Here is a 25,301-nt window from a genome sequence, read left to right as displayed (position 1 = left end):
GTACATCAGAGGACAGAGAAATGGGGTCCCAGGTAGCCCCCCAATACTTACCTGTCTCCCCCGGTGCTCCTCGTGGCTCCCGATGGGCGCCGCCATCTTTTTCCGGCAAAAAAATGGCGGGCGCATGCGCAGTGCGCCTGCCGGCCGGCACCGAGAGAATCTTTGGGGTCTCGGCTCCCGGGAGTAGCCGAGACCCCAAAGAACATGAACGGGGTCGGTTTTACTGACCCCTGTTTTGCGATCGCCGGTAATTAACTGTTTACCGGCGACCGCAAAAAAAAAAAAAAAAGTAATGTGTAATTCTCTGTCCTCTGATGTGATCGCACATCAGAGGACAGAGAAATAGGGGGATTCGGGGACCCTGCCATACTTACCGGTGTCCCTGGGTCCTCCTACTGCTCCTCCTGGCCGCTGGCGTCTTCATGGCAAAAGAAAATGGCGGGCGCATGCGCAGTGCGCCCGCCATCTGTCGCCATCTGCTGGCCGGCAGGAGAAGAGCAGTTGGGGCTAACATTAGGGTTAGGGCTAGGGTTAGGGTTAGGGGTAGGTTTAGGGTTGGGGCTAAATTTAGGGTTAGGCTTCTTTCACACTTACATCGGTACGGGGCCGTCGCAATGCGTCGGCCCGACATACCGACGCACGTTGTGAAAATTGTGCACAACGTGGGCAGCGGATGTAGTTTTTCAACGCATCCGCTGCCCAATCTATGTCCTGGGGAGGAGGGGGCGGAGTTACGGCCACGCATGCGCGGTGAGAAATGGCGGACGCGGCATACAAAAAAACGTTATATTGAATGTTTTTTTGTGCCGACGGTCCGCCAAAACACAACTGATCCAGTGCACGATGGACGCGAAGTGTGGCCATCCGTCACGGTCCGTCGGCAATACAAGTCTATGGGCAAAAAACGCATCCTGCGGGCACATTTGCAGGATCCGTTTTTTGTCCAAAATGACGGATTGCGACGGATGCCAAACGATGCAAGTGTGAAAGTAGCCTTAGGGTTAGGGTTGGGGCTAAAGTTAGGGCTAGGGTTGGGGCTAAAGTTAGGGTTAGAGTTGGGATTAGGGTTAGGGTTTGGATTAGGGTTGGTATTAGGGTTAGGGTTGGCATTAGGGTTACGCTTGGGATTAGGGTTAGGTTTGGGATTAGGGTTAAGATTAGGATTAGGGGTGTGTTGGATTTAGGGTTTTGATTATGGTTGGTATTAGGGTTAGGGTTGTGATTAGGGGTGTATTGGGATTAGGGTTAGGTTTGAGGTTAGGGTTGAGATTAGGATTAGGGGTGTGTTGGATTTAGGGTTTTGATTATGGTTAGGGTTGACATTAGGGTTGTTTTGGGGTAAGGGTTGTGATTATCGTTAGGGTTAGTGATTAGGATTATGGATCGGGTTGGGATTAGGGTTAGGGGTGTGTTGGGGTTAGGGTTGGAGGGAGAATTGGGGAGTTTCCACTGTTTAGGTACATCAGGGGGTCTCCAAACACGACAGCCAATTTTGCGCTCAAAAAGTCAAATGGTGCTCCCTCCCTTCTGAGCTCTGCCGTGCGCCCAAACAGTGGTTTACCCCCACATATGGGGTACGAGCATACTCAGGACAAATTGGACAACAACTTTTGGGGTCCAATTTCTCTTGTTACCTTTGTGAAAATAAAAACTTGGGGGCTAAAAAAAATTTTTTGTGGAAAATTTTTTTTTTTATTTTCACGACTCTGCATTCTAAACTTCTGTGAAGCACTTGGGCATTCAAAGTTCTCACCACACATCTAGATAAGTTCCATGGGGGGTCTAGTTTCCAAAATGGGGTCACTTGTGGAGGGTTTCTACTGTTTAGGTAACATCAGGGGCTCTGCAAACGCAACATAACGCCAGCAGACCATTCTATCAAAGTCTGCATTCCAAAACGGCGCTCCTTCCTTCCGAGCTCTGCCGTGCGCCCAAACAGTGGTTTACCCCCACATATGGGGTACCAGCATACTCAGGACAAATTGGACAACAACTTTTGGGGTCCAATTTCTCTTGTTACCCTTGTGAAAATAAAAACTTGGGGGCTAAAAAATATTTTTTGTGGAAATTTTTTTTTATTTATTTTCACGACTCTGCATTCTAAACCAGTGTTCCCCAACTCCAGTCCTCAAGGCCCACCAACAGATCATGTTTTCAGGTTTTCCTTTGTTTTGCACAGGTAATGCAATTATCATCTGGGCAATACTAAGGAAGTCCTGAAAACATGACCTGTTGGTGGGCCTTGAGGACTGGAGTTGGGGACCCCTGTTCTAAACTTCTGTGAAGCACTTGGGCATTCAAAGTTCTCACCACACATCTAGATAAGTTCCATGGGGGGTCTAGTTTCCAAAATGGGGTCACTTGTGGGGGGTTTCCACTGTTTAGGTACATCAGGGGCTCTCCAAACGCGACATGGCGTCCGATCTTAATTCCAGACAATTCTACATTGAAAAAGTAAAACGGCACTCCTTCTCTTCCAAGCTCTGCGGTGCGCCCAAAAAGTGGTAAAGTGGTTTACCCCCACATATGGGGTATTGGCGTATTCAGGAGAAATTGCATAACAAAATGTATGGTTACATTTCTGTTTTTACACTTGTAAAAATAAAAAAAATGGTTCTGAATTAAAATGTTTGCAAAAAAAAGTTAAATGTTAATTTTTACCCTTCGCCACGACAGCACCCCACATGAGAGAGAGGGATCCGCCCATAGGAACAGGAAACCTACAGAATAAAAGGAGGCGGTCCCCTCTCCTCCTCAGTTTAGGTTTCCTGTTCCTACAGGGACCCGGCTTACCTACAGATGAAGAGGATCCCTGGGCCATGCACCCGCCTGCGTCGGTTTCTGTGGGAACGGCAGGGGCTGCGGTACCAGAAGCAGCGGCGGGGGAGCCCCTGCTTGCAGCCTCCCCCCTCCCCTGGCCAAACATCCACGGTCCGGGTCCGGTCACCGTAGGTCCGGCCGGCACTGTGAGGACGCGCGCGCTGCAGCGGCCGGCTTAATAGCCTCTGGCGGCCGCATGGTGAGTGAGAGCGGCGCGTCTAACCCGGAAGTCGCGGGAGCACTTCCGGGTTGGTCCGGGGAGGCAGGAGAATGGGCGGCAAGTTTAAAAATGCAGCGCTAGCGTCGGGCCGGTGTGTGTGAAATGGCTTCACCGGCCGACGAAGCGCACCTGCCCGCAGTGCAACAGCGCTCTCCCAGCAGGGAGAGAAGCACGAGGAGCAGCACAAAGAGTGGTGGCCGACCTCCAGAGAAGAGTTCTACCACCAAACGAATTCCGCCTCCAGAACCGGTACCTGTCAGCTTCACTGGGTGAGTTTTTGAAAGAGTCTCTTCCTATATGCTGATATATGTTCCTCCTGTATCCTTCCTCTAGACTAAGAAAAGGACACACAAATCTAAGCATAAAGAGTGTGCTTTATGTACGCAGCCCCTCCCGGATGATTATGCCAAAAAACTGTGTGCAGAGTGTATCATGCAAACTCTACGGCAGGAAAATATCATGACTCCCTCAGATGTCAGAGCTATTATCCGAGAAGAGATGCAGGGTTTGGCGCAGACAAGTAGCGCCAGTACCCGTCAGCCTAGCAGGTCCCGGTCTCCGGTTAGTTCGGAGTCAGAGGGTGTATGTATTTCTTCAGACGAAGAGGGATCTCAGCCGAGCTCATCCGAGACTGAAGGGGGACTTTGTCTTCCCAACAGTAATGTGGACAATTTAATAAAATCTGTCAGGAGCACGATGGGGTGCCCAGATGGGAAAGAAAAGAAATCAGCACAGGACATAATGTTTGCGGGGTTAGGACAGAAGAAACGTAGGTCCTTCCCCGTCATACAAACCATCAAAGATATTGTCAAAAAGGAGTGGGACAAGCAGAATAGAGGGTTTTTACCATCATCCTCTAAAAGGCGCTATCCCTTCAGCGATGAAAACCTAAACACCTGGTCAAAGGTGCCAAAAGTTGATGCTGCGGTAGCCTCCACAACCAAACAGTCGGTCCTACCAGTGGAGGATTCAGGGGTCCTGACAGACCCGCTGGACCGTAAAGCAGAAGCTTTACTAAAGAGGTCATGGGAAGTCAATACGGGGGCGTTCAGGCCCGCCATATCTAGTACCTGTACTGCAAGATCTCTACTAGTATGGACGGAGCAATTGGAGGAACAGATTAGAGGCAAAACTTCGAGGGAATCTATCCTGCTGAAATTGCCTCAAATTAAAGAAGCAGTAGCATTCCTAGCTGATGCCTCAGTGGACTCGCTACGTCTTGCAGCCAGGTCAGCCGGCCTAGTCAACACAGCCCGGCGTGCACTCTGGCTAAAGAATTGGAAGGGGGACGCACAAGCTAAAGCAAAACTTTGTGCGATTCCCTGTCAGGGTGAGTTCCTTTTTGGGAAGACGCTGGATGAACTCCTGAATAAAGCAGGTGAAAGGAAGAAAGGCTTCCCTAACCAGTATCTTCCATCCTACAGGAGAGCCTTCAGGAGACGCCCCTTTACTAGGAACAAGCCGCTTGAACAAAGAGAGCGATGGGAGTCGAAGGACCCAAAGCAAAAAGGTGCCTTTTTTAGCGGGTCCCATAATCCGAGACGTAAATACCGCTAACCAGGAAGTAGGCGGCAGATTAAAATTTTTTCTTCCCCAATGGGAACAGATAACATCCAGCCAGTGGATTCTGGACATTGTGCAATACGGCCTTAAATTAGAATTTGATCGAATCCCTTGGGATTCCTTCATAATAACATCTCCAAAAGGTCAGGACCAACAGAGGGCTCTAGAAATAGAGATCCTATCTCTTCTATCTAAGAAAGTCCTGATTGAAGTTCCCCAGGATCAAAAAGGGAAAGGGTTCTACTCCCCTTTATTCCTGATTAATAAACCAGATGGTTCATTTAGAACCATCATAAATCTTAAAAAATTAAATTCTTTCCTGCGTAATCATACCTTCAAAATGGAATCCATTAGTTCTACCATAAAACTCTTATTCCCTAGGTGTGTCATGGCCGGAATAGACTTAAAGGACGCCTATTACCATCTTCCCATACATGCCGAACATCAGCAGTACCTAAGGGTAGCAGTCACCCTGGAGGGAAAGGTTCGTCACTTTCAATATGTTGCAATGCCATTTGGGCTTTCTATGGCTCCCCGCGTCTTCACTAAGGTGATACTAGAAGTGATGGCTCATCTACGCCAACGAGATACCTTGATAATACCCTACCTAGATGACTTTCTAGTGGTAGGAAGCTCTGCACTTCAATGTAAAACTCGTTTATCTAATACGATCTCGTCCCTACAGGAGTTAGGTTGGATCGTCAACTTCGAAAAATCTCGGCTGAATCCAGAAACCGTTCAGACATTTCTAGGAATCCAGCTAGACTCCGTTAGTCAGAAATGCTTTCTTCCTCAGTCAAAGAGGTTGACTATACAATCAAAGGTATCAGACGCAATACGCAAACCCTACATGACACTAAGGAAGGCCATGTCCTTACTGGGGTCATTATCATCATGTATCCCTGCTGTACCTTGGGCACAATTCCATACCCGTCAATTGCAGTACGAAGTATTGTCGGCTCAGGGGAAAGACGGTTATCTAGAAAGTAGAATAACTCTTTCCAGTAATGTCTTAGAATCGCTATCCTGGTGGCTAGACATGGACCACCTATCACGAGGTGTGCCATGGATAATAGACCCGTCTAAAATAATTACCACCGACGCCAGCCCTATTGGGTGGGGAGCACATATGGAAGACAATCTGGCCCAAAATACTTGGGATCAGACAGAATTAATATGTTCCTCCAACTGGAAGGAGTTAAAAGCAATAGAATGTGCCTTATATCATTTTCTTCCGCAGATTCATGGAACAAATGTAAGAATTTACTCAGACAATTCCACCGCAGTGGCATACTTGAACCGTCAGGGTGGTACAAAGTCAGGAAGTCTGATGACCATAGCTGCAAACATCTTTCAGCTGGCAGAGGCTCATCTAACATCCTTAACAGCCCTGCACATCAAAGGTGTAGAGAACATCAGGGCAGACTACCTCAGCAGAAACGAGTTGCGTCAAGGAGAATGGACCTTAAACAAATCCATATTCAGAAGGATAACAGAAGCATGGGGGATACCACAAATCGACCTATTTGCCACAAGAGACAACCGGCAAGTACAAAGGTTCGCTTCCCTGAACACCAGGGATCACCCAGATATGTTGGACTCTCTCCACCATCCTTGGCGGTTCAGACTGGCATATGCCTTTCCTCCAATGTCTCTGATTCCTCTAGTGATCAGAAAGATCAGGAGGGAACAGGCAAGAGTAATCCTCATTGCACCATTCTGGCCGAAAAGACCATGGTTCTCTTGTCTCCAGACCATGTGCCTATGCGATCCTTGGATCCTCCCATCAGACAAGGAGCTGCTGTACCAAGGCCCCTTTTTCCACCCGCAAGTGAAAGGTCTTCACTTGACGGCGTGGAATTTGAGAGGCAACTATTAAGTTCCAGAGGGTTCTCAACAGAACTAGTAAACACCCTCTTATTGAGCAGGAAAAGATCTACCACCCTAATATATAGTAGGGTATGGAATAAATTTTTAGACTTCTACACGGTACCGTTCACTAAGCAAGTTCCACTCACACCTATCCTAGAGTTCTTGCAAAAAGGCCGAGAGTTAGGACTATCTGTAAATACCTTAAGAGTTCAGGTCTCGGCATTAGGAGCCCTATATGGATGCAATATAGCAGCTAATAGGTGGATCTCCAGATTCATAAAATCTTGTGAACGTAGTAAACCGGTCCATATTCCCCGTCTACCTCCGTGGGATTTAAATCTAGTATTAGAGGCCTTAACAAGCTCTCCATTTGAACCATTAGATTCAATACCTTTAAAAATCCTAACATATAAAGTAGCCTTACTAGTAGCCCTAACCTCAGCTAGACGGGTTAGTGACATCCAGGCCCTATCAGTAGACCCACCTTTCTTACTGATATTTCATGATCGGATAGTCCTGAAACCAGACCCCTCATACCTCCCTAAGGTAGCGTCCACCTACCACAGGTCACAAGAAATATTTCTCCCTTCCTTTTTTGATTCACCTGTAACTCCAGAACATCATAAGTTCCACACCTTAGATGTCAGAAGAGCCATCCTGACTTATATAGAAAGGTGTCAGACATGGAGGGAGAGTAGGGCTCTGTTTATCTCCTTTCAGGGCCACAAGAAAGGACATGGGGTCACGAGAGCTACCATATCTCGGTGGATCAGAGAGGCTATCTGCTTGGCCTATACGTCAAAAGGCGAGATTCCTCCAGTGGGTATAAAAGCGCACTCAACACGAGCCATGGCTTCCTCCTGGGCGGAACAAGCAGATGTACCGATCCATTTAATATGTAAGGCTGCAACTTGGTCTACACCTTCTACCTTCTACAACCATTATAGACTTGATCTGTCCACGTCTTCTGATCTGACCTTTGGTAGAGCTGTTCTTAATACAGTAATCCCACCCAAATAATGACTCTCTGAAAATCTCTCATGTGGGGTGCTGTCGTGGCGAAGGGTAAAAAGCCGGATTACGTACCGGTAATGCTCTTTTAATGAGTCCACGACAGCACCCATGTATTACCCTCCCTAAATTATGCACAGCTCTTTCCTTTAAGGTCACAAATAATGGTTGTATAGAGTTAAGAAATTTATGTGACTGAATAAGAATGAATACTAACACTTTTGCGGTTCCCCTTTTTATACTCTGTAACTAAACTGAGGAGGAGAGGGGACCGCCTCCTTTTATTCTGTAGGTTTCCTGTTCCTATGGGCGGATCCCTCTCTCTCATGTGGGGTGCTGTCGTGGACTCATTAAAAGAGCATTACCGGTACGTAATCCGGCTTTTTTCCTTCCACATTGTTTCAGTTCCTGTGAAGCACGTAAAGGGTTAATAAACTTCTTGAATGTGGTTTTGAGAACCTTGAGGGGTGTAGTTTTTAGTATGGTGTCATACTTCGTCATTTTCTATCATATAGACCCCCTCAAAATGACTTCAAATGTGATGTGGTCCCTAAAAAAAAAATGGTGTTGTAAAAATGAGAAATTGCTGGTCAAATTTTAACCCTTATAACTCCCTAACAAAAAAAATTTTTTTTTCCAAAATTGTGCTGATGTAAAGTAGACATGTGGGAAATGTTATTTATTAACTATTTTTCGTGACATAGCTCTCTGATTTAAGGGCATAAAAATACAAAGTTTGAAAATTGCTAAATTTTAAAAATTTTCGCCATATTTCCGTTTTTTTCATAAATAATCGCAAGTAATATCGAAGAAATGTTACCACTAACATGATGTACAATATGTCACGAAAAAACAGTCTCAGAATCAGCGGGATCTGTTGAAGCATTCCAGAGTTATAACCTCATAAAGTGACAGTGGTCAGAATTGTAAAAATTGGCTCGGTCATTAAAGGGAACCTGTCACCCCGAAAATCGCGGGTGAGGTAAGCCCACCGGCATCAGGGGCTTTTCTACAGCATTCTGTAATGCTGTAGATAAGCCCCCGATGTTACCTGAAAAAGGAGAAAAAGACGTTATATTATACTCACCTAGGGGCGGTCCCGCTGATGGTCAGGTCTGATGGGCGTCTCTGGTCCGCTGCGGCGCCTCCCATCTTCTTTCCATGACCTCCTCTTCTGATCTTCAGCCACGGCTCCGGCGCAGGCGTACTTTGCTCTGCCCTGTTGAGGGCAGACAAAGTACTGCAGTGCGCAGGCGCCGGGCCTCTGACCTTTCCGGCGCCTGCGCACTGCAGTACTATCCTCTGCCCTCAAGAGGGCAGAGCAAAGTACGCCTGCGCCGGAGCCGTGGCTGAAGATCAGAAGAGGAGGTCATGGAAAGAAGATGGGAGGCGCCGCAGCGGACCAGAGACGCCCATCAGACCTGACCATCAGCGGGACCGCCCCTAGGTGAGTATAATATAACGTCTTTTTCTCCTTTTTCAGGTAACATCGGGGGCTTATCTACAGCATTACAGAATGCTGTAGATAAGCCCCTGATGCCGGTGGGCTTACCTCACCCGGGATTTTCGGGGTGACAGGTTCCCTTTAAGTACCAAATTGGCTCTGTTACTAAGGGGTTAAACCTGTATAACATTTGTTTCCAAAACTGTCAGTTTGCAATTTATCTTTTTAGAAAATTGCATTATACAAGCTCAAAAAATATATCCGTAAAGATGCGACCCTGCAAAAAAAAAAAAAAAAAAAGGCATTCTAGTAACTCACTCTAAAGAAAAAGATCATGTATATACAGGTCCTTCTCAAAAAATTAGCATATAGTGTTAAATTTCATTATTTACCATAATGTAATGATTACAATTAAACTTTCATATATTATAGATTCATTATCCACCAACTGAAATTTGTCAGGCCTTTTATTGTTTTAATACTGATGATTTTGGCATACAACTCCTGATAACCCAAAAAACCTGTCTCAATAAATTAGCATATCAAGAAAAGGTTCTCTAAACGACCTATTACCCTAATCTTCTGAATCAACTAATTAACTCTAAACACATGCAAAAGATACCTGAGGCTTTTATAAACTCCCTGCCTGGTTCATTACTCAAAACCCCCATCATGGGTAAGACTAGCGACCTGACAGATGTCAAGAAGGCCATCATTGACACCCTCAAGCAAGAGGGTAAGACCCAGAAAGAAATTTCTCAACAAATAGGCTGTTCCCAGAGTGCTGTATCAAGGCACCTCAATGGTAAGTCTGTTGGAAGGAAACAATGTGGCAGAAAACGCTGTACAACGAGAAGAGGAGACCGGAACCTGAGGAAGATTGTGGAGAAGGACCGATTCCAGACCTTGGGGAACCTGAGGAAGCAATGGACTGAGTCTGGTGTGGAAACATCCAGAGCCACCGTGCACAGGCGTGTGCAGGAAATGGGCTACAGGTGCCGCATTCCCCAGGTAAAGCCACTTTTGAACCATAAACAGCGGCAGAGGCGCCTGACCTGGGCTACAGAGAAGCAGCACTGGACTGTTGCTAAGTGGTCCCAAGTACTTTTTTCTGATGAAAGCAAATTTTGCATGTCATTCGGAAATCAAGGTGCCAGAGTCTGGAGGAAGACTGGGGAGAAGGAAATGCCAAAATGCCTGAAGTCCAGTGTCAAGTACCCACAGTCAGTGATGGTGTGGGGTGCCATGTCAGCTGCTGGTGTTGGTCCACTGTGTTTCATCAAGGGCAGGGTCAATGCAGCTAGCTATCAGGAGATTTTGGAGCACTTCATGCTTCCATCGGCTGAAATGCTTTATGGAGATGAAGATTTCATTTTTCAGCACGACCTGGCACCTGCTCACAGTGCCAAAACCACTGGTAAATGGTTTACTGACCATGGTATTACTGTGCTCAATTGGCCTGCCAACTCTCCTGACCTGAACCCCATAGAGAATCTGTGGGATATTGTGAAGAGAAAGTTGAGAGACGCAAGACCCAACACTCTGGATGAGCTTAAGGCCGCTATTGAAGCATCCTGGGCCTCCATAACATCTCAGCAGTGTCACAGGCTGATTGCCTCCATGCCACGCCGCATTGAAGCAGTCATTTCTGCCAAAGGATTCCCGACCAAGTATTGAGTGCATAACTGAACATTATTATTTGATGGTTTCTTTGTTTGTTATTAAAAAACACTTTTATTTGATTGGATGGGTGAAATATGCTAATTTATTGAGACAGGTTTTTTGGGTTATCAGGAGTTGTATGCCAAAATCATTAGTATTAAAACAATAAAAGACCTGACAAATTTCAGTTGGTGGATAATGAATCTATAATATATGAAAGTTTAATTGTAATCATTACATTATGGTAAATAATCAAATTTAACACTATATGCTAATTTTTTGAGAAGGACCTGTATGGTACGTACATGTATACAGCTCTTGTGTACCCCCTGGCAGTCCCATAGACAATATGAGTAACAGCGGTCTTTCTGTTCTCGGGATCAGTGGGCATGCCTGTGGTTGGACCCCAGCAAACAGCGTGGTACAGGTGTGACCTATCCTGTGGATAAGTGTAATTTGGGACAACCCCTGTAGTAAAGTTGCCCTGAATATGTTGGTCTGCAGTAGTTTATACATAATTCTGAAACCCTCCATCTTCCAGGAACCTGCACAGACCATGGGAGTTAATCTGCAGGTGGATGAATGAAGCCATGACCCCTGGATAATAGGGCCAGCTTAAGTTACAATTGTCTTACTTGAGGGGGGTAGGGCGGCAGGGGGATAGGCTCTTGCTGCGTAGCATGGCGGGGGATAGGCTCTTGCTGTGTAGCATGGCGGGGATAGGCTGTTGCTGTATAGCACGGTGGGGAATAGGCTCTTGCTGCATAGCGCAGTGGGGGATAGGCTCTTGCTGCGTAGCATGGCATGGGGATAGGCACTTGCTGCATAGCGCGGTGGGGATAGGCTCTTGCTGTGTAGCGTGGCAGGGGGATAGGCTCTTGCGTAGCACGGCAGGGGGATAGGCTCTTGCTGCGTAGCACGGCAGGGGGATAGGCTCTTGCTGCATAGCGCGGTGGGGATAGGCTCTTGCTGCGTAGCATGGCAGGGGGATAAGCTCTTGCTACGTAGCGTGGCGGGGTAGGCTCCTGCTGCGTAGCACGTCAGGGGGATAGCCTCTTGCTGCGTAGCGCGGCGGGGGATAAGCTCTTGCTGCGTAGCGCGGCAGGGGGATAGGCTCTTGCTGCATAGCGCGGTGGGGGATAGGCTCTTGCTGCGTAGCACGGCTGGGGGATAAGCTCTTGCTGCGTAGCGAGGCGGGGGATAAGCTCTTGCTACATAGCGTGGCGGGGATAGGCTCTTGCTGCGTAGCATGGCAGGGGGATAAGCTCTTGCTACGTAGCATGGCGGGGGTAGGCTCCTGCTGCGTAGCACGTCAGGGGGATAGGCTCTTGCTGCGTAGCGCGGCGGGGGATAAGCTCTTGCTGCGTAGCGTGGCGGGGATAGGCTCTTGCTGCAGGTAATTGTCTTAAACCTGATTAAACAAGTCGTTTTCTGATAACACATTCTCTTAAGGGTATGTTTCGACGGTCAGGATTGGCTCAGTATTTGACCCAGGTGAAATCTGCATCTAAGGGGACTGGCAGGTCACCTGCGTTTTTTATGCGTTTTTTTTTACTACACTGTCACTTGAAATAAAGCTTATTGAAAGTTGGCTTCTGGGAAGGAAAAAAAAAGTGATTTCCTGTTTGCATATAGGGTATGTTCACACAGTCAGTAAACACTGCAGGTTGGACGCTGCGTACATCTGCAGCTGCCAGATGTTACAGCATAGTGGATGAAATTTCAAGAAACCTCATGTTCCCAAGGTCCCAAGTGCTGGGTGTTGATGCGAGAGACTTGCGCGACACTCGCAAGTGTGACACCGGCCACACAGGAATATGTAATGTCCTTCCTTTTTTTTATCTAAATAAAAAATAATTAAAAAAAAATGGCGTGGGCTCCCGCGCAATTTTCCAAACCAGCAGAGGGAAAGCCAGCGTCTGGGGGCCGATGTTTATAGCCTGGGAAGGGGGTAATGTTGTGAATTCCGCTCTTGGGCTCCCTCCGGTGGTTGTAAGTGGCACTTTTGTGAGTTCTGCTCTTGGGCTCCCTCTTGTGGTTTCTAGTGGTATGGCTGCTCCTTGGAGTTAGCTGTCATCAGCTGCCTCCACTTATCGTCCGCTATTTAAGTCTGGCTCTTTCTTCAGCCTGAGCCACTTGTCAATGTTTCCTGGCTGGATTCACATCTCTGCTTGGATTCTCCTGGTTTCCTGACCAGTTCTGCAAAGATAAGTTCTGGCTTTGCTCATTTCAGTCCATGTTGTGGACTTATTGTTCTGTGCATTCTATATTTGTCCAGCTTGTCAGTATGGATTTTTTCTGTTAGCTGGAAGCTCTGGGTAGCAGATTTACCCTCCACACCTTTAGTCAGGTGTGGGGATTTTGTAAACTCTGTGTGGATTGTTTTGTAGTTTTTATACTGACCGCACAGTATCCTTTCCTGTCCTATCTATCAAGCTAGACTGGCCTCCTATGCTAAAATCTGATTTCATTTCTGCGTATATTATTTTCCCCTCCTCTCACCGTCAATATTTGTGGGGGGCTATCTTTCCTTTGGGGATTTTCTCTAAGGCAAGATAGGTTTCCTGTTTCCATCTTTAGGGGAAGTTAGATCTTAGGCTGTGCCGAGGGGTCTAGGGAGCGTCAGGTACCCCCCACGGCTATTTTTAGTTGCGCTGCTAGGTTCAGGGTTTACGGTCAGTACAGATACCACCTCCTTCAGAGCTTGTCTCATGTTGTTCCTAAACCACCAGATCATAACAGGGTAATACCCATGGAGCTTCCCAGGCTATTAATATCAGCTCACAGCTGTATACTTAGCCTTTACTGGCTATTAAAACAGGGGGACCCCCCAAAATAATGACGTGGGCTCCCCCTATAATCAATAACCAGCAAAGGTTAGGCAGACAGCTGCGGGCTGATATTAATAGCAACTTATAAGATGTATCTGCATATTCGTGCAATGTCCAATTACTTTAAAGCAGATATCTGTAAATATAGAGGACTCTATGACCGATCATCATATAGTTTACAAAAAGTCGTCCATAGAAAGATGATACTTTGGTCCAAATTGTTCCAAAATATAGTAACTTTATTATTTAAAAATCACAGACATGGGTGCAAGGGAGTAAATCGAAAAAACCATAATCCTAAGGATCACTGTGTAAAACAAAGAAGGCTCGTGTCCCTGGGCATCCACAAGTCGTAATTCCCAACCTCTCTAATAAAAAAATATATATAAGTGGACAGAATATATGGAGGCAGGGTTCAAAATAAAGGCGCTGCCCGATCTCAAAAGGAATAGGAGTTCATCCTGTCAGAAGCACATATAGACAAATTATTACCAAAGATTAGCATGGTCACCTTATAATAAACGGGATGTCCAGGGAACGGACCTCCACCCCAACGCGCGTTTCAGTGAGACACCTTCGTCGTATAATTAATAGGCTAGGCAGACAGCTGCGGGCTGATATTAACCCCTTTCTGACCTCGGACGGGATAGTACGTCCGAGGTCAGAAGCCCCGCTTTGGTGCGGGCTCCGGCGGTGAGTGAAATCGCGATTCACCCGCAGCTATTAACTAGTTAAATGCCGCTGTCAAACGCAGACAGCGGCATTTAACTACCGCATCCGGCCGTGCGGCTGGAAATGCGCGCATCGCTGACCCCCGTCACATGATCGGGGGTCAGCGATGCTTCTGCATTGTAACCATAGAGGCCCTTGAGACCTCTATGGTTACTGATTCCCGCTAGCTGTGAGCGCCACCCTGTGGTCGGCGCTCATAGCACACCTTCATTTCAGCTGCATAGCGGCGATCTAATGATCGCTGCTATCTAGCAGAGACGATCCAGAGGCTATTGAAGCATGGCAAAAGTAAAAAAAAAAAAAAAAAAGTTTAAATCACCCCCCTTTCGCCCCATTCAAAATAAAACAAACAAAAAAATCAAACCTACACATATTTGGTATCGCTGCGTTCAGAATTGCCCGATCTATCAATAAAAAAAAAGCATTAACCTGATCGCTTAACAGTGTAGCGAGAAAAAAATTTGAAACGCCAGAATTACGTTTTTTTGGTCGCCGCAACATTGCATTAAAATGCAATAACTGGCGATCAAAAGAACGTATCTGCACAAAAGTGCAGCAAAGTTTGGAATTTTTTTTCACCACTTTGATAAAACGTAACCTAGTCATGTTTGATGTCTACGAACTCGTAATGACCTGGAGAATCATAATATCAGCTCCGTTTTAGCGTTTATTGAACCTAGCAAAAAAGCCAAAGAAAAAACAAGTGTGGGATTGCACTTTTTTTGCACTTTCACCGCACTTGGAATTTTTTTCCCGTTTTCTAGTACACGACATGCTAAAACCAATGATGTCGTTCAAAACTACAACTCGTCCCGCAAAAAATAAGCCCTCACATGGCCATATTGATGGAAAAATAAAAAAGTTATGGCTCTGGGAAGGAGGGGAGCGAAAAACGAACACGGAAAAACGGACAATCCCAAGGTCATGAAGGGGTTAATTGCCTAGGAAGGGACCTGGATAATGGCCCCGACTGCTATGAACACCAGCTCACAGCCGCCCCAGAAATGGTGCATCTCTCTAAGATGCGCCAATTCTGGCACTTAGCCTCACTCCTCCCACTTGTCCTGTAGCTGTGGCAAGGCGGGGTTAATGTCACCTTTGTATTGTAAGGTGACATCAAGCCCATTTGTAATGAAGAGTTGTCAATAAGACACATGCATTTCTAATCCTATAGTTAAGGGGTTAAACAAAGACCCAGCCAGAATAAAGTATTTTAATGAAATAAAACACCACACAGTTTTCCCATCTTTATTGTTCTGCTAATTCCCCGAGTCCCTCGATCACCTGCAAAAAAAAATAAAAAAATAAAATAAACTAACACAAATATACTCCCTGTTCCGACGTAGTCCTTAATAGCGAGTGTCCCACGACGAGTCCAGCTCTGCTACATCTGGATACCTGACATCCAGATGTAGCAGCTTGTAGATGACCACCTGAGAGAACTCTCCGGCGGTCACCTGCACTACAGTTCTCCCAATCAGCTGACCTTAAGAACTTACTTGCCTAGTGACCGGAGATAACCCCGGCGGTCACGTGGACGGCAGTTCTCGCAGTGAGTTCAGTCATCGCGAGAACTGCGGTGGACGTGGACTTCCGGCGATCACAAGGTAAGAGATTATTTAAATTAGTTTGCATGCGTAGTTAGCTGCGTGTCCGCAGTTACTATGCATGTGACTAATAATTAGATACGACTTTACCTCATCTAATGATAGTCAATGGGAAATTTACGCTGCGGGGACGAAGCGTTTCTGCATCGTAAATAGACGTGCTGCGGTCTATAAAGACGCGCCGCATGTCTGGTTGCGCAGGTCTGCCGCATGCTTCTTTTAGCACATATTGGAGATGGGATTTCATTAAATCCCCTCCACTATGCTGTAACATCTGGACGCTGCGGGTTTGACGCAGCGGATGTATGCAGCGTCAAACCCGCAGCGTTTCCTGACCGTGGAAACATACCCTTATAGGGAATATGCTGCAATGTTTTTTGTTGTGTTAATAATTACTGCTGATCTGATTTATTTTTCAAATAAAATGTCACGTTTGAACGTTTATTATTTCTGCAAGCACTGGGTGGGCTGCCATTTTTATTTGCTCGTGTGTTGAGCTGGCCGTACACGTTAGATGGCTGTTGGCTGGATGAGGCATCGTTGGGCCGGTAGACATTTCACCTGACACTCCTGAGCGCTCTCAGGAAGCCGCCGGCTGACTCATCGGATGGCGGTTTATCTCCAGAAGAAGTATGTGATCAGCAGGCCGAAATTGGACATTGCGCAATCAACATCTCTCCCGACCATCAGTGGGCCGGCATCTGAACCCGTTACTTTCAGCAGAACCTGTCGATATCAGCCGTTTCAGCTGACATTGGTCTAATGTGTATGGGGGCCCGAAGTGTTGGAGCACCACAAATACGGTCTCCGCTGGAAACTGCACTTCCCCCTTGGGGTGTCCAGGTCACAGCTGTGGGGGAAGCCAGCTGTCAGGTTATTGGAGCCCAGAGCAGTGCGCTTAGTGAGAAGAGTGAGGGCAGCCTGACATTGTACCTCTAGTGCCAGGCTATCCAGCTATTCTCACCCCTGGAATACTGGTCACCGCCGACTCGTGACAGCAGTTACCAGTGATGGTCATCTCTTCTGATGAGCTTTGAAGACACCGCAGTAAAGCCTCCTTCTTGCGTCTCTCTAGCACAGACATCTGAATGAGGCTTTACACTGAGCGGAGCCATGTATCTAGTCTTATCATATGTAATACAGTCCACGTAGCCATGTGTCAAAGCGCATCATGTGTGCTAGTCTGCTGAGCCACGTTTCTAATGTCCTCTCGTGTAATACTATAAATATATTGAATCCCATCATGTGATGCCCTCCGTGTATTACGGTAAATCCTATCGTGTGATACAGTGAAGTCGTGCTGCCAGCCATCCGCTGTGACACTGTCCGCGTGTCGGTTTGCAGTCACCAACAAAATGTTTTTGCAAAAGAATAAGGGAGGAAGAAGTTTAGGATCACCGTGCAAACACCTAGAAGTGTAGGGAGGAGTGACATCAGACACATGGGAAGTCTCAGCAGCTGCTCCCCCTAATGTTAAACATATAAACTTTTTTCAAGTCTCGTTCATATTTTATAGCATTAAAAAAAATATGAATACTTAATTTTTATGCAAAAATTGAGAAAAAAATGTTTTGATGCTACATTTTCTTAAACGCCATACCAACATATGACATAGTTACGGCATACACTGGCTCTCTGACTTTAATGTAGGCTCAGGAACTGAACCTGTATGGTGTTTCCTGGCAGGTGATCATCAGCCATCAAATGCCTCTTCCAGCCATGCGTGGAGGCGTTAGATATATGAAAATCTAAAATTGACCCGATCGGTAAACAGTGTAATTAAGAAAAAAAAAATCTAAGCCAGAATTAACGTTTTTTTTTTTGGGCGCTTCAAAAATAAAAAAAAAGGCAATAAAAAAAACGTAACTACTCCTAAATTGTATCAATAAAAATGTTGGCTCAGGGCGCAAAAAAAAACAAGCCCATCGGATAGCCCCAGCAACCAAAAATTTAAATCGTTACTGATCTCGAAAAAAGGCAAAACAATAACTTTTATTTTTACTATATAGTGAACATCGTAAATGAAAAAACATAACCAAAAAGAATTGTGGAGCTGCACTTTTCTCTTTGTAGTTTCCACACACTTGGAATTGTTGTTCCCGCTTTCCAGTACATCACGTACCAAAATGAGTCTTCCAAAAGTACAACTCGCCCCACAAAAAACAAGCCCCTCATAAGGCTATGTAAGTAGAAAAAAAGTCTCGCTCTTGAAAGAAGAAAAATTGAAAACGCAAAAAATGAAAATAGTCATGTCAGGAAGGGGTTAAGGATGGAAGTCCTGAATTTATTTATTTTTTTAATGCATTTTCTGTGTTCAGTAGTTTTTTAATAACTTGTCCCTGATCACTCCAGATCACTTACTATCACACTATTGTAATATTTTGAATTTATTTATTTTTTTTGTTTATAAAGCAAGTGCAGTACCGTTTTGTGCCTTCTCTTGGGTGGGATTAATGTTGATGTTCTGTGCTTCCTCCTTCTGCAGAACCTGATGAGGCAGTTCCTGTCTGGCTTAGAATTCCTTCATTTGAACTGTATTGTGCACCGTGACCTGAAGCCAGAGAATATCCTGGTGACCAGCTGTGGACAGGTGAAACTCGCCGACTTTGGCCTGGCACGGATTTACAGCTGCCAGATGGCACTAACCCCTGTGGTAAGTAGAGGGTCCCCGTGTCACTTGGCCATACACATTAGATAGAGGTCAGGGAGCTTGCCAGCGACTATGAGGGCTATGAGACATCTGCCAGGAATAATGGGCCATTTTGAATTCCTTCTTGCCTGTTCCTTTGATCTAGTGTGTATATAGGGACTTCTTGATGTGCCCCTATATCTTAGTGGACCTACATATACTTTGGGACATGTAGTTGGTTTCAGTCTGCCGGGACCATCACTGTTTGGGCTCATGGAGGGAGGTCATAAGTTATGGACTATAGAGATGGACGATAAGGCCAAAGGTGAGGAGTTTTCTTGTTGTAAGGCATATTACAAAAATGGAATACTCAAGGAAGCTATAATATCAAGACAAAAACTTGACCATGGTTATGACCACTACCAACCAGCTATATGTCGCTATATCAGTGGTCGTAACCATGGATACCAAAGGTCCTGCAGTGCCTGCACATGAGGAAGGAGACATGGCAAATCAGAAAACCTGTACATTTCTAATTGGAGGTATTTGCTAATATTCTTATTATTACACCTACTACATAGAGGGATAGGGTCTTGGCCATGGGAATACCCCTTTAAATAATGTAGGCAGATAAAGAGATGAAAATTGTAAGTCACTTTGAAGGTTATGTTTACCATGTATAACAGCCTAATAGCCCAAAGGTAATCCACAATGTACAGGGCCCTAAATTTGGGTGCAACTAGACTGATGGTGCCGTGCCCTGATGATGCTGCGATATTGAAGTGTTCAACAATAATAGTACCATAATATACAGTGTATATGTGAACAGTGAACCTTTTACATGCACATGATAAATGTTCACAATAGTCGTTGTACTGCTGCACTGCAGTAATGAAAGGTAAAAGGTGACGGTGATATCGTGACCTTCAGAATAGTTCCCCAGAAATGACCTTCCTTCCAAACTTGCCTCTGAGGGAAGTCCCGGATGATTCGTTCAGCGGTCAGAGAGAAGGTTGCAGTATGATGCTGCAGCGTCCCCCGTCTCGCTTGCTATGCTGTGTGCAGCGCTCCTGTCGGCCACGCTGTGAGACCCTCGTGAAGTTGGTGTGTGACGCCACATCAGATACTACGGTGTGCCAATTCAGCCCCCAAAACCGACGCATTTCAAAGACTCACTGCCCTTCCTTACATTAAAATGTGTCTGTATTAGTCAAATCTTTTTAGCGCACTTAATCAATTATGCCTGCCCAGTAGGAAATCTAGCAATGCCCGCAAAGACTGAAGCATGGATATGAAGCTTTACTGCGCCATAGCCTCACCTGGGGTAAGAAGGGCCGCGAGCCTTTGAAACGGATCTGTTGTTGCGGCTGAATTGGCCCACCGTAGTATCTAAAGTGACGTCGCAGTATCTAGATGTTTGCACCAGAATCGACCTTTACACTGTCTTCTTTTCTGACAGCATTACGTTTTCAGCAGCGCCGTAGTAAAACTACACCTCCAAGTATTAGATCAGAACTAGTGATTGGCGAACGTCCTCGGCTAACGTCTTATCCGAGCACGCTCTGGTGTTAACCGAGTATTTGGATGTGCTCGGATATTATGTTCCAGTCCCTGCGGCTGCATGGTTTGTGGCTGTTAGACAGCGTCAACACGTGAGGATTCCCTAACAATCTCTGCATGTGTTCAGGCTGGGTAACAGCCACAAACCATGCAGCCGCAGGGACTGGAACATAATATCCGAGCACGCCCAGATACTCGGTTAACACCAGAGCGTGCTCGGATAAGACGTTATCCGAGCACGATTGCTCATCACTAATCAGCACACACCTGTTTTCTCTACATCCCCTAAGCATTTACCTCCCAGATTGACAGGTTACTCGCCACTGTTTTAACCCATTTTTTCACTTGAACATCTTTTGATCACTTTCCTCAAAACTATCTCCCCATCTGCCCCTCACTAATAATTTGGGGGCTCCTTACTGCATAAACTAAAATAAAAATGTGTGGAAAAGCCACCCAGGCCTGAGTCGTAGGGTGCAGAATGATGTGTACATCCTGTACAGCGGTTATAAAAATCTGCCATAAATCTGGCGCAAAAAGGTGCGAGAAAACTACGGCTTTAGACACTTTAGAAGTATGCACAAAAGTTTTCAAAATATAATCATGAATACTCATTTATAGGAAAGAACTAAAATTTGTAATAAATATATAACAGTCCTAAATCTCCCCTTATGCTCAGTCATTGAGTAACAGCCTGCGATGTGACTGTAGCTCTGATGTGTGACCGTGTATCGCAGCTGTCCGTCCCCACTGTTGTGCTCCATTTACATAAAGCCGCCCGTCCGCCTACAGTTGTTGTTGGTAATTTCCTTGCATGACGTTTGTTACTGATTCTACGTTTTCTGGGGAATTTTTCAGCCAGTTTCTCATTATCACCATGTTCCACTGATGCTTTCTCAATGACTTATCTAAGTCTTTTATGCCCAATGCTCATTTCCCCTTTCCTCTTTTTTAATTTTTTTTTGCTGCTTTGTGTTGTGACTACAGATGCGGGGGTGGGGATGACTCATTTGTAATATTTGAGGCTTGTAGTGGTCAGTATGAGCGCTGTGGTTGAGCATTCCTTGTGTGCATAGCTTGCCGAATATGTCATGGGACAGGATGTAACAGGCTGGCCGAGTGCATGTAATTGTGCGATTATGTCATATATTCTGCTTGTACATGTGTGTAGGACATTGAATTATTATTGTATTCTTCACTCTACTATAGAATGCTGCAGAAATGTGAAGGAAAACCCAAAACTCAGCCTTTTATTCCTGGTGCCTTCTCCAATCTTCCACTAAAAAGTGAATCCTCTGCCGCATCCTTTTTTTTGCTTTCATTATTCAGTTCCACCTTTTGTTCCTTTGACTTTGCTGTTTGAGGGTTTATGTTGTGTTTTTTTAAATATATGATTAAAGGGAACCTGTCATGTAGATAATCAAAAGAAAACTGCTATTAACCTGCAAATATGGGGTTAATCTGCAGGTTAATAGCATTCTGAAGGTGTGTGGCTGAAGCCCTGAAAGCCCCGCTGCCAGGAGGAAGTTAATTTTATTACCACCTCCCAACCGATAGCCTTGGGCTTTCAGCCACTCTGTGTATAGCGAGCGGCAGCTATAACGGCGCCCCCGGCACTGACCGACAGCCGGCTCACTATTAGCCATCAGTTTAACCCCATATCTGTAGTTTAATGGCTTTTTTATTATACATTGTGGTTTTCTGTTAAATTAAAAAAAATCTTCCTACTTTAGTCTTCCATAAAAAAATGTTAAAATATTTTGTACCTGTGATTGTTCCATGTATTGTCGTGCCTTGTGCTCTTTGCTTCCTCCTATTAGTTCCCATTTGCTGCCATTACAACCTATCTGCGCAGCATGGCACCAGCACATGTTGCCATGAGATGATTAGGTAACACTTAAGATGTTGCCATCACTTAAACCAGGATAATGGGTTAACGGGACTTTGCCAGCACAGAATGACTGTTTAAACCAAGCACAGGCGCTCGCTGCCTCACGGCAGGGCCGATCATTTTATATACACCGTCCCACCTGCTTGGTTCCCAGCGATCTCCATCCTTCTTTGAGTTGTCAATTAAATAATAGGGTAGAAATGGAGGGAAAACAAGCAGGTTGGAAGGTGTATATAAATGCTTGGCCCCGCTGTGAGCTTCAATTCCACATACATCCTGAGACTAGGTGTGGTGTAAGTACACCAGCTTCATCAGGTTGAAGATCTGTTATTAATTATGATTTTGATTTGTATTGTCATGTGACAAATTAATTTTGTTTTAGTTGTTTTGAGTTTTTTTTTCTTCTTTGCGGAAAAACCACAAAGCAGCAAAGAAACTTGTAATAAAACTGTAAACTGATGGTGAAGTGAATGGTGTGATCCTACCTGCATTCTCATCCTGTATTGATGGATAGCCATTTAAATGGCATTTTCCTATACAATTTCCCAGTATCATTTTAGGGTTCAGGGTGCCAGGAGAAATGAGAAAATGATAATTTCCTTGTCAAATATAGTCAGTATTTTACATCATGGGTTCAGTTATACTCAGTATAAAACATCAAAGAAACAATTCATTGGGAAACACTTTTCCTCATTCCCTTTTATCATTTTTTGGGGCGGCTCACACGCCCCTGTGATGAGTAAGGCCGGATCAGCAGTTTCCTTGTTATTTGGCAGTATCATTACTAAATCTATAAGACAAGTTGAATCCGTGTCCTCTGGGGATTTTCCAGAATAGTTAGGATTTATAATTCATGAGATTCCTCCCTTTCCATACATCTAAGAAAACGCAGCTATGTTCTCTGTACCAGTCCATACTTGCTCCTGTGTCCGCTCATGGTGTATTTCCCTTTTATATCAGTTACTTCTCTCCCTTTTGGAGCCTCCTTCTCTGTAAATCCTCTCTCCCCGACTGCGCCTCTGCATATAAATACCGGCCTCTTGTTTGTCTGTGGAGTGTTCTCATCTGTAATGTTACTGTTCTTCTCACATTTATGATGCAATAATATCTTTATCATATGAAAGGGAATGTCTCATCAGATAATGACCAACTTTATATATCCAGAAAATATATAAATGTATACACTGCTACACTGCTCAAAAAAATAAAGCGAACACTAAAATCCAACATCCTAGATTTCACTGAATGAAATATTCCAGTTGTAAATCTTTATTCATTACATAGTGGAATGTGTTGAGAACCATAAAACCTAAAAATGATCAACGTAAATTATAACTAGTATTCCACAGAGGTCTGGAGTTGGAATGATGCTCAAAATCAAAGTGGAAAATGAAGTTACAGGCTGATCCAAGTTCAGTGGAAATGACTCAAGACAAGGAAATGATGCTCAGTAGTGTGTGTGGCCTCCACGTGCCTGTATGATCTCCCTACAATGCCTGGGCATGCTCCTAATAAGGCGGCAGATGGTCTCCTGAGGGATCTCCTCCCAGACCTGGACTAAAGCATCCGCCAACTCCTAGACAGTCTGTGGTGCAGCGTGACGTTGGTGGATGGTGCGAGACATGATGTCCCAGATGTGTTCAATCGAATTCAGGTCTGGGGAACGGGCGGGATCGTCCATAGCTTCAATGCCTTCATCTTGTAGGAACTGCTGACACACTCCAGCCACATGAGGTCTGGCATTGTCCTGCATTAGGAGGAACCCAGGGCCAACCGCACCAGCATATGGTCTCACAAGGGGACTGGGGATCTCATCTCGGTACCTAATGGCAGTCAAGCTACCTCTGGTGAGCACATGGAGGGTTGTGCAGCCCTCCAAAGAAATGCCACCCCACACCATTACAGACCCACTGCCAAACCGGCCATGCTGAAGGATGTTGCAGGCAGCAGATCGCTCTCCACGTCGTCTCCAGACTCTGTCATATTTGTCACATGTCCTCAGTGGGAACCTGCTTTCATCTGTGAAGAGCGCAGGGCGCCAGTGGTGAATTTGTCAATCCTGGTGTTTAGTGGCAAATGCCAAGCGTCCTGCACAGTGTTGGGCTGTAAGCACAGCCCCCATCTGTGGACGTCGGGCACTCAGACCATCCTCATGGAGTCGGTTTCTAACCGTTTGTGAAGACACATTCACATTTGTGGCCTGTTGGAGGTCATTTTCAGGGCTCTGGCAGTGCTCCCCCTGTTTCTCCTTGCACAAAGGCTGAGGTAGCGGTCCTGCTGCTGGGTTGTTGTCCACCTACGGCCCCCTCCATGTCTCCTGGTAAACTGGCCTGTCCCCTGGTAGCACCTCCAGCCTCTGGACACTACGCTGACAGACACCGCAAACAGCATGTGCACTATATATATATATATATATATATATATATATATATATATACATACATACATACATACATACATACATACATACATACATACATACATACATACATACATATATATATATATATATATATATATATATATATATATATATATATATATATATATTACAGACCAAAAGTTTGAAACAACTGAAAACATATGTCTTATATTCTAGGTTCTTCAAAGTGGCCACCTTTTGCTTTAATGACTGCTTTGCACACTCTTGGCATTCTCTTGATGAGCTTCAAGAGGTAGTAATAATAATAATTTTTATTTATATAGCGCCAACATATTCCGCAGCGCTTTACAAATTATAGAGGGGACTTGTACAGACAATAGACATTACAGCATAAACACCAGGTCACCAGGAATGGTTTTCAATTCACAGGTGTGCCCTGTCAGGTTTAATAAGTGGGATTTCTGGCATTATAAATGAGGTTGGGACCATCAGTTGTGTTGTGCAGAAGTCTGGTGGATACACAGCTGATAGTCCTACTGAGTAGACTGTTAGAATTTGTATTATGGCAAGAAAAAAGCAGCTAAGTAAAGAAAAACGAGTGGCCATCATTACTTTAAGAAATGAAGGTCAGTCAGTCCGAAAAATTGGGCAAACTTTGAAAGTGTCCCCAAGGGAAGTGGCAAAAACCATCAAGCGCTACAAAGAAACTGGCTCACATGAGGACCGCCCCAAGAAAGGAAGACCAAGAGTCACCTCTGCTTCTGAGGATAAGTTTATCCGAGTCACCAGCCTCAGAAGTCGCAGGTTAACAGCAGCTCAGATTAGAGACCAGGTCAATGCCACACAGTTCGAGCAGCAGACACATCTCTACAACAACTGTTAAGAGGAGACTTTGTGCAGCAGGCCTTCATGGTAAAATAGCTGCTAGGAAACCACTGCTATGGAGAGGCAACAAGCAGAAGACACTTGTTTGGGCTAAAGAACACAAAGAATGGACATTAGACCAGTGGAAATCTGTGCTTTGGTCTGATGCGTCCATATTTAACATTAGGTACGCAGGTCGTGCGGCTGTATGC

General features: G+C 45.2%; 1 protein-coding gene across 1 annotated transcript in view; it reads left to right on the top strand.

The window, feature by feature from the left end:
* Positions 1–25,301, top strand: part of CDK4 (cyclin dependent kinase 4) — a 65,014-nt gene that overhangs the window by 31,762 nt on the left and 7,951 nt on the right. The window contains exon 4 of the mRNA XM_069758601.1: positions 18,248–18,415. Within this exon, the coding sequence (XP_069614702.1) occupies positions 18,248–18,415 (168 nt within the window). The remainder of the gene's footprint in view (positions 1–18,247; positions 18,416–25,301) is intronic.

Source organism: Ranitomeya imitator, chromosome 3 (assembly GCF_032444005.1).
Source record: "Ranitomeya imitator isolate aRanImi1 chromosome 3, aRanImi1.pri, whole genome shotgun sequence".
NCBI classification, from domain to species: domain Eukaryota; kingdom Metazoa; phylum Chordata; class Amphibia; order Anura; family Dendrobatidae; genus Ranitomeya; species Ranitomeya imitator.
Note: the sequence above shows the minus strand (reverse complement) of the source record. Positions and strands in the feature narration are given on the sequence as shown.